We start from the raw sequence: 13,873 nt of genomic DNA on the forward strand, positions 1-13,873 counted from the left end.
CAGTTCTGCGGTATTCCACTACTTGCAATAAAGAATCAGATTACTGACACCTTGGTAAGAGCTGGCACCATGCTTAGCAGACTGGTAGTAGACCAATTCTGCGGTATTCCACTACTTGCAATAAAGAATCAGATTACTGAATACTGTCTCTGCATTGCTGGCGACAATGGTCACGTGAGCTTACGTGCTAACAGCTTTAGCGCTGTGGCCACAAATGGATCCACTAAGGTCTAAATATCTTCTTGTTCCGCAAAGACAGCAGCTAAGTAGGCTGACATCGATTATCACTGGCCACTGTAAATTTAGTAACCATGCTAGACGCATTGGTCTTCCGTTCAACGATTACTATAGAAGTTGTCAAAACGAGGATGAAGAGGAAACTATTACTCATCTTCTATGTGAGTGTCCTGCTCTGGCATATGCCAAACTTCGGACGCTTGGATCAACATATTTTGGTGATCTATCTGATTTGTCGAATATTCAATTAGTACGTCTCATGGATTTCATTAATCTGACAAACTGATTTTCTCACTTTCTCTTTACTATCGTCTCTTTTTCCCTATCTTTCTCTTTCTTCTCTTACGGATATTAATACAAAGGGATCAACATGGACCCAAGTAAAGCCAAAACGGCTACCTGTGATAACCTAACCTAGTGTATTGAATAGACATTGAAGTAGTCTATTGACTAGTCTGGTTAGTGGCCTATTGACTATTCTATGGATTTGGCTATTGACTAGCCTAATAAATAGTTTGTTGTCCAGAGTAAAGATTTGTCTGTTAATTAGTATGTGGACCTACTTATTCACTAATCTATTGCCCAGTACATTGTCTCGTCTATTATGCAATATTTTATCTATTAACAAGTTTATTGACTAGTCTTTATGGAACACATAATTAATTAATAAAATAATAAAAACAAAAATAAACACAAACATAAAACATAAAATGAAACAAAGAAAACAGAAATTAAAAAAATCAAACAATAATTACCTAAAGCTAATTTCTGTGTAATATTACCTAGTTGTTTATCATCAACTCCTTTGTGGTAACAGTTAAACAAAGAAGATTAGGAAGTTTTATAGTTAATAAAAGTTAGTATTTAAATTAACAAAAAAAAAAAATAAATAAAATAATAAGCAATAAAAACAATAGTTTTAAAATAATAAATTAACAGCAGGCAAAATAAACAATTGAAATTTAAAGAATAAAACATACCTGGTGGATGCATAGCCTGAGCAGCATCACCAAAACCAGCATGAAATTGACAATCATCTTTGAGATTTGTAGCCACTTTACGGAATGTATCATATTCAGGTTGATCACGACGATCAAAATAACCAATAATAATACGTTTCTTGGAATCTAAATTCTCCAAATCTCTCAAAGTTTTAAACTCTTTGATGGGATCTTCTAATTGTTTCTTAACAAATTCTACAAAAGCATCTGCTGAACGCTGACCACGATATTCACGTTTACTCAATTGTCCATTGCGTACAATTTTCAATGTAGGATATTTGGTAATATGAAAACGTGATGCTACTGATGTTTCCTTATCACAATCAACTTTACCCAATACAACTTTGCCGGCTTCGGGAAAAGCTTCTTTAACCTAAAAAATTAAAAGAAATGTTTTTAGTTTAGTTGTTTATATAATAGTTTATGGTGTATTTTTAAATTACCTTATCGGCGGCTTCGTTAAATATGGGCGCTAATAAATTACTAAAACGACACCATTCTGCATAAAAATTTAAAAATACCAACTCATTGGAGGCTGCAAGATATAGAAAATTTAATAGAATTTGATTACAAAAGCACTTAGTTTCGTTTAGTTTTATTATATGTATATAAAAGTTTGTTTAGTTTAATTATATATAAAAGTTAATAAAAAATATATATATAATAATAGCACAACTTTTGTTTAATTTATCTTTTAGAATTTAATTGATTTAATTTAGACATTTTATAATTAAAATATATTAAAATGTAATTTGTTTAATAACAATTTATAAATATTTCCTGAACATTTAGGGTCTTATTCATAATCATTTATCAAAGGTTTTTCAATTGAATATAGTATTTAAATATGTTTTTTTAACTCATTGATAACTTAATTATTACTTCACATTTATTCCCCGAAGCAGAACTAATTTACATAAGAAAACCTGTAAATATAATTTTAGTGTAACTAAAATTGTTTTAAAACAAATTATATATACATACACACTTTGCAACTAAACTGTATTTATAATCGAAGTGAAAAATGTATATTTTATTTATAACTTCCATTCCAATTATATTTTTAAATAATTACATATTTTTATATCCTTGGTAGTTTTTAATAATTTTCTTTAAAAATCATTTAAATATATGATGTTAACCCAACGAGTGAAAACAGAACCATTTCAGTTTCTTAAACAACAGCTTTGGAACTGGTAGTGTCGCCATTACTTCTGGAACCCGTTCCTTAGAATGTTGTTGTGATTCTTAAATACTTCTTAATAGTTTTCAAGGAACTAGTTCTTTGAAACTACCCAGCAGTTCGACGGGACAGTCCCGAACTTACCATTTAACCTACCACTTGTGGTAGCCCCTAGCCACCTGACAACACAGGTGACCAACCATTTTAACATGGGCTTGTCCTACGAGGAAGTCAATCGTCACTCTACACCCTACAAAGAGACAGTAAAGTGACGATTGCCTCCGCTCTCGTTTACAAAGGGGACACTAAAGTGACGACTGTCTTCATTCTCGTTTACAAAGAGTTTATTCGTGACGAAAGATCAAAAACATACGAATTGGAGTCAGCCAGGTTGTAAGAATACTATGGGACAATAATGTGACGATTGACCCGAAAGATATAAATTTGAGTCATCCAGATGGTGGTATATTAGTAGAAAATTATTTCTCCAAAAGATGGGTAAAATAACTACTTTCAGAAGTACTACAAAAAAAAACTACTTTTAAGAGTATAATCTCTATGTTACTTGAGGACAGTAAAGAGACGACTGTCTCCGCTCCCGCTTACAAAAAAGACACTAAAGTGACGACTGTCTTTATTCTCGATTACAAAGGGTACATTCGTGACGAATGACCCAAAACATACGGATTACGATCATCCAGGTGGTTAACTATTAGTGGAAATTACTGTCTTTTTCGTATGCATTGACTCTTTGTCGAACTGCTGGGTAATTATACATTACTACTACACTAGTTCAATGGAACGCATACTAGTTCGAAACAACTTCTTGGAATCAATTGAAAAAGAGTTCCAGAAGCGTTCCAAAGAAACAGTGTCGGCTCCATAAGGCTTCCTCAGAACCAGTTCCGAAGGTGACAATTTCGAACAAAAATCATTGGTCTCATCGACAAACTAGAACGACCTCAGGCTAAAATCATGTGTTCTAAAACTAGTTGTAGAACTAATACAATTTTTTTCTGGGAAATAAGATTTTTAATAACTAACCGATTTTATAGGTAGTAAGAGTTCTAAATTCGGCTGTGCCGAATTTAATATATACCCTTTACCGTGGTGTGTTAAAAAAAAGAGTCGTTACCTACAAGTCCTCTTTTACTTCCTTTTTACTTTACTTACGTCGTGCTCACCATTGTTAGTTTCATATTTCTAGATTCAATATTATAGAAAATTCAAAAAAGTACCTTTTGAAAAACGAAAAAGTACCCTATTTCAGACTCTACATACTTAGTTTTATATTTCTAGGTTCAATATTATAAAAAATTCATAAAGTACCTTTTAAAAAACAAAAAAGTACCAAAACGTTCACTTTTTTCGCTTCTCATCTAAGTCCGACCCTACATACTTAATTTTATGTTTCTAGGTTCAATATTATAAAAAATTCAAAAAGTACCATTTTCAAAAAGTACTTTTTAAGAAACAAAAAAGTACCAAAGTACCGACTCTAAGTATCTAATTTCATGTTTCTAGGTTCAATATTATAAAAAATTCAAAAAGTTCCTTCTGTAGAACAAAAAAGTACCAAAAATACCCATTGATGTGTTCTCTTCTAATCCGTGCTCTACAGACATAATTTTATATTTCTGCGTTCATTATTATAGAAAACTCAATAAGTACCTTTTGAAAAACAAAAAAGTACCAAAAAAAATACCCATTGATGTGTTCTCATCTAATACGTGCTCTACAGACTTAATTTCACATTTCTGCGATCGTTATTATAGAAAACTCAAAAATTACCTTTTGAAAAACGAAAAAGTACCAAAAAGTTCATTTTCCCTATCCTTCTAACTTAAGCCAGGCTCCACATAATTAATTTCATGTTTCTAGCCAATAAAAACACACAAGTGATGCACTTGCTCTGCTACTCTTGCTCTGCAATTCTCGCTCTGCCTTGTTTTTATAAACAATATTTTTTTTGGATTATTCGGATTGTTGGCCGAGCTCATAAGCAAAATGCCAGGGTGTCCCACGTTGGTTTAAAGGGAATCCTCCAAGTCGAGGATAATGATACGAAAGCACGAGGATAATGTAGACAACATATAACTTTGAACAGTTATATGAAGTAATACACTACACCAGCCAGACGCAAAACTGTCGAAAGCCAGGCAATGAACACAAGCCTGAAAGCGTTTAAGAAATAATCGCGATGACGCGAGAGTTGTCCCCCAACTCAGACCTGAATTACGGCTGTTATAAACAATAACAAAATTTACCGTATGATTAGGTATTTTGTTTTTTTTTTTTTAATTTCTGTTTGAGCATGAATAAATAAACTGAATTTTTGATGAAATTTTCAGAGGTTGTCTTGGATTTTTGCTCATATCTCCGTTTTTTATAGATTAATTTTGCTGATTTTAAATAGCGATCTTTCCGAAAGCATGTCTAAGAGAATTATTGAAAATTCGGATCTCTAAAAACTGATTTCAACAAACATACAGACAGACGGACATAGCTTAATCGAATCCGCTATCTAAAAGGATCCAGAATATATATTCTTTGTAGGATCGGAAAATTATATTATAGAAATTACAAACAGAATGACAAACTTATACGAAGGTGAATTGCGAGTTTATTGTAAGAGAATAATTTGTACTTAAATTTTAAGAAATTTGGAACTGGATTAAAAAAAATTGTATTAATTTATCTAAAAAAGTGTAGAACAAAATACTTTGTTTATAATTTAACTTGTGTTTTTATAAAATATAATTGTAAGCTTTGAATAATTTGTATAACGAAAAGAAAATTTTATTATTCTAAAAATAAAAACTTAAACAAGAAACATCAATTACAATAGGTTATGGGCCATTGTTGTTTCGTTAAGGAATTTATTTAAGAGGATCAATAAAGGGTTACATTCAAGATTAAAGGAATTCAAGATTCAAAAAAGATTTAAGAAATAATCAAGATGAGCGACACCAAGTTTTATGGTATAGAAAAGCTCAAGCAAGACAATTATTATAATTGGAAATTTAAGATGAAGATGTATTTGGTAAAGGAAGATCTGTGATCCGTGATTCAAGAGCCAGCTCAGGACACAGATGCTTGGAGAAAGAAAGATTTGGAAACGTTTGCCGTTTTAAGTTTATGTGTTGAAGATTCTCAACTCATCCATATAAGGAATGAAACCTCTGCCAGGAATGCTTAGAATAAGCTGCAAAATCAACATGAACGAGTTACTCTAAGCTCAAAGGTACATTTAATGCGAAAAATATGCAGCATGCGGTTAGGCGAAGGTGAGAATATGGAAGATCATATAAATTCCATGATGGAATTATTTGATAAACTCCGAGCCATTGGAAATCAAAATTTTACTGAAGATTGGCAAGTCTCCATGGTTCTTAGCAGTTTACCAACAAGCTATGATGGTTTAATCACTGCTCTAGAGGTAAGACCGGATAAAGATTTGACAATGGAAACTGTTAAAGGAAAGTTAATGGAAGAATATTCAAAAAAGATGTCTCGTGATGACAGTTCGAATATTTCCGCATTGAAATCAAAAGCCATGAAGAAAATTGAAGGAAAAACCTGCTTCTTTTGTAAAAAATCCGGTCACCTCAAGAAAGAGTGCCATAAATATCAAGTTTGGTTAAAAAATAATAATAAGAAATCTGCAAATATAGTTGAAGAAGTTAAAGTCAAGGATGATTGTGAATTCGTATTGATGACAACTTCGATGAAGGGAAATCAAGCTTCGTGGATAATAGATTCGGGTGCAAGTTGCCATATTGCCCGTGATAAGGAATTGTTCAGTGAAATCAACTACAACGATAAAGGTCAGTCTATTTGTGTAGCAAATGGAAACAGTTCTCAAGCCAAAGGTAAGGGAGTGTGCAAAATCAAGATTGGTGATGTATCCCTAATTGTGAATGACGTTTACTATGTCCCGGATTTCAATTCAAATTTGTTATCGGTTAGGAAAATCACTGAAAAAGGGTATTCTGTAAGTTTTATTAAAAATGTATGTATTTTAAAGAAAAATTGTAATGATATTTGTAAAGCTTATCTTAAAAATGGTTTGTACACACTTAATGCAACTTCTGAAAAAGTTTTTTCGGTTCATAATTGTAATAAAGGTTGTATACATTACTGGCATAGAGTTCTTGGTCATCATAATGAAGAAGGTATTAAACGGTTATTGAAAGATAAATTGGCAACAGACATAAAGATAAATGAATGCAAAAAGTATAATGAAACGTGTGAAATTTGTTTGCAAGGAAAATTTGCTAGAATTCCATTTCCGAAAGAAAGTTTTTCGAGGTCTACAAATTGTTTTGAACTTATTCATTCTGACGTCTGTGGTGCTATATCTCCAGCAACTTGTAGTGGTTACAAATATTTCGTTACATTTATCGATGATCATAGCAGATATTGTACATTATATCTATTGAAGACTAAAGATGAAGTTTACAGCAAATTAATTGAATTTTGGAATTTAGTTAAAAATCAAGTCGGCCATTATCCAAAAACCATTAGATCCGATAGAGGTGGTGAATATATAGGTGAAAAAGTTAAGAAATTTTTATCAGAATGTGGAACAAATATTCAATATACAGTTCCATATAGTCCACAACAAAATGGAGTCGCAGAACGAAAGAATCGAACTTTAGTGGAAATGGTTAAATGTATGATAATTGATTCAGGGTTAAAGAAAACTTTCTGGGGTGAAGCTTTAATGATGGCATGTTATATTAAAAATCGTCTACCGTCAAGAAGTATAACAAAAACACCTTACGAATTGATGTATGGAAAGAAACCATCATTAAAAGATTTTCATACATTTGGATCATTATGCTATGTACATGTTCCAAAAGAAAAAAGGAAGAAGCTCGATTTAAAGGCGATTCGAAAAGTTTTTATTGGCTATGACTTTAATTCCAAAGGATTCAGAGTTTTTGATCCGAAAACAAATAAGGTCCAAATTTCTCGTGATGTTGTTTTCATAGACTCTGAAGAAATTGATAATAACAGTTCACATAATGAAAACTTAGATGGAAAAAAAGAATGTTGTTTATTTTCCTATGAATAGTCGTAAAGATAATCAAGAAGCGGCTGTAAACGTTGATGAAATCGAAAATGAAGTTGAAGATCAAGAATCTGAAATTGAAGATCAAGAAAGTTTAATAGAAAATCTTGATGAAAGCAATAATTTCGATGAAACTGATGACATTTCAGAAAGTACCATAGTAAGTGTGGAAAGTTCTACATCTAATAACCAATTTTCTGATTCTGAATGGTCTGGTGCTGGTGAAACATTTGAAGATGCGATTCAAAGTCCAGATGTAGTTAGACGTGTCTCCAGTAGAGTAAATAAAGGAGTTCTGCCTAGTCGATACCAGATAAATTCAGCCACTTTGACACCAGATCCAGGTAATTTCAATGAAGCTATTTCAATTAAGGAGGAGAAGTCACAGTGGATTTGCGCCATGCAGGAGGAGCTGAAATCAATAAAGGAGAACAATACACTGGGTTCTTGTTGATCTTCCTCCTGATCGTAAAGCAATTGGTTGCAAATGGGTATTTAAGAAAAAGTTAAACGAAAAAGGAGAAGTTGAACGTTTTAAAGCTAGACTTGTGGCTCAAGGATATAATCAGAAATTTGGAGTCGATTATGATGCAGTCTTTGCTCCAGTGGTTAAGCAAACGACAACAAGAATTTTGTTCTCGATAGCTGGAAAGAGAAAATGAATCTTTATCATTTTGATGTAAAGACGGCATTCTTGAACGGAGATTTGCAAGAGACGATATATATGAAGCAGCCTCCAGGTTTTATATCAAAAGAAAATCCGAATAAAGTATGTTTACTTAAAAAGAGTTTATATGGATTAAACAAGCTGCTCGTTCCTGGAATCAATGTATTCATAAAGCATTAATTGAATTTAAATTTAAGCAAAGTTTAATGGACCCATGTTTATATGTAAGAAAATCTAAAGAAAGTATAGATTATATTTTGGTATATGTCGATGACATGATTGTTGCAAGTAAAGATGTAAAATTTATTGATGACATTTTTAATATGTTAAGTACCAAATTTACTATGTCTAATTTAGGACCAGTTAAACATTATCTCGGAATGGAAGTAACTAAAGATAAAGATGGTCATTATTTATTTAATCAAGAACTTTATATTAAGAAAATTATAAATGAATTTGGACTTCAAGACTCAAAAATTTCAGAAATTCCTTTGATACCTTCCTATAACAAAATTGAAGAATCTGAAAAACTGTTAGATAACAAGCAATATCAAAAGGCTATTGGATCACTATTATATTTATCTGTAAAATACAAGACCAGATATTACCGCAAGTGTTGCAATATTAGCTCAGAAAACTCAAGCACCTACTAAAGAAGACTGGAACGAAGTAAAAAGAGTTATGAAATATCTTAAAGGTTCTGCAAAATTATCGTTAAAACTAAGTAGTGTGTCGGAAAATAACGAATTGTTTGGGTATGTCGATGCAGACTGGGCCGAAAACAAAACTGATAGAAAGTCTCACAGTGGATATGTGTTTTATTTAAATGGTGGAGTTATCAACTGGTCATGCCGAAAACAAAGCTGTGTTTCACTCTCTACAGCTGAAGCAGAATTCATAGCATTATCAGAAGCCTGTAAAGAAGCAAAATGGATACATGGACTACTTCAAGAAATGCATTACAAATTAAATACGCCTATTACAATTATGGAAGATAATCAGAGTTGCATTAAGATGGTTTTAAATGAAAAATTTAATGCTAGGTCAAAACATATTGATATTAAATATCATTTTGTAAAAGATTATTGTTCTAATAATTTTATAAGTCTTAAGTACTGTCCTACTGAAAAAATGATAGCAGATATATTAACAAAACCACTTGCTAAAACACGATTGTTAATGTTAAGAACACTTTTAGGACTTATGTAATTTGTAAACAAAGAGGAGGAGTGTAGAACAAAATACTTTGTTTATAATTTAACTTGTGTTTTTATAAAATATAATTGTAAGCTTTGAATAATTTGTATAACGAAAAGAAAATTTTATTATTCTAAAAATAAAAACTTAAACAAGAAACATCAATTACAATAAAAAGATGATAAATTAAAAACATACGAAAGTAGCAAAAAAAGAAACAATAGAAGATTTTCAAAACCTGTTTAAATATTTTATCAAATACATAACATTATTGCGAATCCCAATGATGAGCAATATTATTTTAACATAATTGCCAAACAGAAAAAAAACATAAAAAAGCAAAATCAGTGAAAGTTATTGTTTTTTTGAATTTAAATACGTTGTTAACATAATGATATATATAATACCAGTTTTATTAATACTAGTGGAAATCCCATTGTATAAATATTAATTATTTAAAACAGATACGATTTAACAGCTGTTTAAATTAAAGTTATAAGGAAATAATGCCAAAGAAGGTTAAATAAATATAGAATTTATAAACGTTTATTGTTAATTATAAGAGAATAATTGTTACGATTGTTTTTTTAAACCAAAAATTGATAAAGCAAAAATAAAAAAAACTACTAGTTCTAGAACGAGTGAAAACAGAACCATTTCAAATTCTTAAACAACAGCCTTGGAACTGGTAGTGTCGCCATTACTTCTGGAACCCGTTCCTTAGAATATTGTTGTGGTTCTTAAATACTTATTAATAGTTTTCAAGGAACTAGTTCTTTGAAACTAATTATACATTACTACTACACTAGTTCAATGGAACACATACTAGTTCCGAAACAACTTCTTGGAATCAATTGAAAAAAAGTTCCAGAAGCGTTTTAAAGAACCAGTGTCGGCTCCATAATGCTTCCTCAGAATCAGTTCCGAAGGTGACAATTTCGAACAAAAATCATTGGTCTCAACGCTAAACTCAGGATAAAATAATGTATTCTAGAACTAGTTGTAGAACTAATACAATTTTTTCTGGGAACCAAGATATTTAATAACTACGGTAGTTTTTTACGGTACAAAATCTATTATGTTCTTTAATAACAATTAATCATCGTATTGTTGCGATCAAAATTGCGATTTTGTTTTCACATACTATTTGTATAAAGAAGTTTTTGTTGTGATTGCAATACTGGGGAAAAGAGATAGTCGCCCTAGTATTAAATTCATTTAAGGTGTTGTTCCCACGGTATTTAAGAGGGTGTATAATGTATGAAAATACATTTATAGAAAAGTTTCTAAGAATGTCTAACATGAAAAGTAACTACAAAAAGTTTCGCTATCACTTAACCAAAACTTATAAGTGATAAAACAACCAAAAACCTAAAATGTTAACATGTTTATTTTCAATAACTTAGACATTGTTATATTTTATATCAATTCTACAGAGCTAAATAGACCAAAAATGCAATTAAGTTGAAAATTTATTTTGTCAAGATAAAGATAACAAATAAACATGTTTGGAAATAAATTAACAATATAAATTAAAACATTTTACAGCGAAAAACAAAAAAATCAAATGTTAAAACTAACTTGAGAATAGACAGATTTATTATTTACTTAACAAAATATAACATAAATTGTACTATTAGAATTGCCTTTAAAGTATTTCCAAAAACCGGGAATTCTCCTATATTTTATTATTTAAAAGTTTACTTAATAGATTTATTTGTGTTCTTATAAAAGTAAACAAATAAGAAAACAATACAAATAATAACTATAAAAACAACAAATTTCTAAAAATAAAATTAACCTTTTCAACTAAAAACACTTTGACAAGACAATAATTTGTATTTGTTTTTGATGTTAAGAAAAAGACAGGCTTTTCTTTAACATAAGTATTTTAAAGTGTGTGTGTGTAGGGGGCAATGATAAACATTAGACAAAAAAAACAACAAAAAGATACAGAAATAAAAGTGTGAATTGATTTGTTTGTGTTTTACTTTGCGTACTCTGTATTTATTGTTGTTTTTATAGTATTCCCCACGACAACAACAACAAAACATGATGATGTGACACGTCAAAAGGGAATCTTAACTTTGAGACAATTTTATGTACAATTTATAAAAAACCTACACACACACTTACACTAACTAAATTATTATTTAATTAAACAAAAAGTAAGGAGTGACTCTCACTCTTCAGGATTTTAATTGTAATCATATAAACAAAATTAAGCACAAAACAAACATAAATTTTTTATAAGCAATTCAAGATAACATAATTAATTAAAAGTCAAATAAAGATTATAAATAAATTCTAATAAGAATCATACATACCTAAAGTCATATCAATATTTTCACTGGTCAATGATACCGCCCCACTATCTGTGGGATGGTAAAAAACATAGAATATCTGAAATATTGCAAAAAAAAACAAAACAATTTTTATTTATTATTAAGCAAAATATAATAAATAGTTTTTTATTATTTATTTAAACTGATAAACTACTACCGGTACTCAAACCATCGAGTAGAAAAAATTGTGTCTAGCATACGTGTTTCTTTTGATTTTCCATTAATTACTTACACCGCTAGTTATCCATACAATTGGTATGTTTTATTTTTATCAAGTTTTCTTTACTCACCATAAATATTGCAAAATAATAACATTTTCTAAGATTCCACAGTTGCATTTTACTAATTTTTATTATATTTTTTAATAAATTAACTTAATTTCTAGAAAATTAACAAGTTTTTTACGTGCGCGTTTTAATTCTTTTCACACTTGCGTCTTTTTTTACCAACGTTTATTCACTTTTTAATCACTTTCTGCCCAGTTTTCTTCTTTCTTCTTTTCATTCGATTTTAGTGATGTCATTTCAGCGATTTTTCTTTTTAAATCTTGCGATTTTGTATGCATTTTAGAGCTGTTTCAGATGATAACATTTGCCGCTGAGAAACCATAGTGACTTTATTCATGCCCTACGAGCTTTTAGGCAAAGGGGGAAAGAGGAAAGTAGATTTTAAGAAATCGCTTTTGGTATACCTTCGTTATTTTAGCAACTGCTTATGATGATGAATAAATACATTCTAAAAATAACTTATTTTTTCATTTATAATATATTTAAAATAATACGTTAAGAATATAAAAATGGAAACTCTCAAACTTATAAAATCGAGTTTTAAAAATACAAAAAGTCGACTTTTTGTTTTCATACAGAACCCTACCTAGTATCTATTATAGCGATTTTTTAGTGTTATGCTTTATTGTTGCCAGATTTCTTAAAACATATTGTACATACAATATTATAATTTCTAACCTTAAAAAAATTTGAAATACTAATTTTTTTAAATGCTTTAATTTTTATTAAACTAATTAATTCCCAATATCAATGGAATTTAAAGATGCACCTCAAAAAAAAGTGCTTTAATTCCCCTTCTTAAAATATTTGTTGTTATGGGGTTTACTGTTGTCCCTTCAGAAAATAACCTTTTTTATTCACGAAATTATTTTAAATAATTCATTTGAAAATTTTTTTCTATTGCTAGGAAAAATGTTTCTGGCTAAAACCGACAAATTCCATGATTATTTCTCTATTTTGTTCTCTTTTTAATTTCTGGTAAAAACCTGCAAACATGATAATTAGAGGAACACAGATTTTATATGAAAAAGAGTTTAACATCCCCATAGCATTTATGTTTAGTAACAATTTTATTAAAAAACGCAGAAAAATAATTATTTAATTTATTAGAATAAAATTACATTCGATTTACTTACCACTAGATTTGTGTACTCGGTTTTTAAACGAGAAGAATTATACGAATTCGTTTTTAAACGAGATATTAATTCGGATTCGGTTTACAGATTATACAGGACTGTGTAATATTATTTTGCCAAAATTGGCTTTTTTATTACTGAATAAATAAAATATCTTTGTTACGTTATTAATCATTTTCTTAATGTAAATTTTTTTAGAAACTGATATTCTGCAGGAAGTTTTATATGGAGGATAGGGTTAAATATAGGCCGATCCTCGTAAAACTTGGAGAAAGTATTTGTTTTTAATTTTTAAGAATTTTTTATCCTTCCCTGCATAATTTTTCACACAACTGTTGTGCTTGCTCTGTTTTGTTGTTATAAACAATATATTTGCTTCCAAAATCTCACTTTCTGATCTCTCGAATTCCGTTTATATTTAAAATTTTAGCCGGCTTACAGTCGATTTTAAGCCGCCGATGACATATTTGGAGTCAGTCGCCGCTGCCGTTAATATTTGTCGGCGCAGGGCTCTGCTTCATACCAATGATTTTGTAAGAAATTTTCAGATGTCCAACTCGACTCTGTTAATTTTATTCAATTCGTGGGTTAAATAAAACGATAAAAATCATTTATAATTGTGAAATACAAAAATTAAACTTTGCTTTAAAGATATATTTAAAAAAACTATTTGATTTAATGATTAAAAACTTAAAAAAGTGAAAATACTGGGCTGGCATATTTAACAAAGAAAAAAAAAAAAT

The 13,873-nt window shown here is 29.9% G+C and overlaps 1 protein-coding gene across 6 annotated transcripts in view; it reads right to left on the reverse strand.

Annotated features, from left to right (window-relative positions):
- The window catches only part of LOC111681447 (endoplasmic reticulum resident protein 44), a 15,969-nt gene extending 2,209 nt beyond the window's left edge, over nucleotides 1–13,760 (reverse strand). Inside the window, exons 1-6 of one of the 6 annotated variants that reach the window (XM_046946221.1) lie at nucleotides 13,131–13,760; nucleotides 11,998–12,341; nucleotides 11,690–11,765; nucleotides 1,682–1,773; nucleotides 1,218–1,611; nucleotides 993–1,040 (exon numbers count right to left, since the gene is read on the reverse strand). In XM_046946221.1, coding sequence (XP_046802177.1) covers nucleotides 993–1,040; nucleotides 1,218–1,611; nucleotides 1,682–1,773; nucleotides 11,690–11,765; nucleotides 11,998–12,045 — 658 coding nt within the window. In that variant the 5' untranslated portion in view covers nucleotides 12,046–12,341; nucleotides 13,131–13,760. Of the gene's footprint in view, nucleotides 1–992; nucleotides 1,041–1,217; nucleotides 1,612–1,681; nucleotides 1,774–11,689; nucleotides 11,766–11,997; nucleotides 12,453–13,130 lie in introns of all 6 variants that reach the window. The other 5 variants (XM_046946219.1, XM_046946220.1, XM_046946222.1 and 2 more) reach the window with 5 other exon arrangements.
- Nucleotides 13,761–13,873: the final 113 nt, after the last annotated feature.

The sequence above is a fragment of the Lucilia cuprina genome, chromosome 3, assembly GCF_022045245.1.
Source record: "Lucilia cuprina isolate Lc7/37 chromosome 3, ASM2204524v1, whole genome shotgun sequence".
NCBI classification, from domain to species: domain Eukaryota; kingdom Metazoa; phylum Arthropoda; class Insecta; order Diptera; family Calliphoridae; genus Lucilia; species Lucilia cuprina.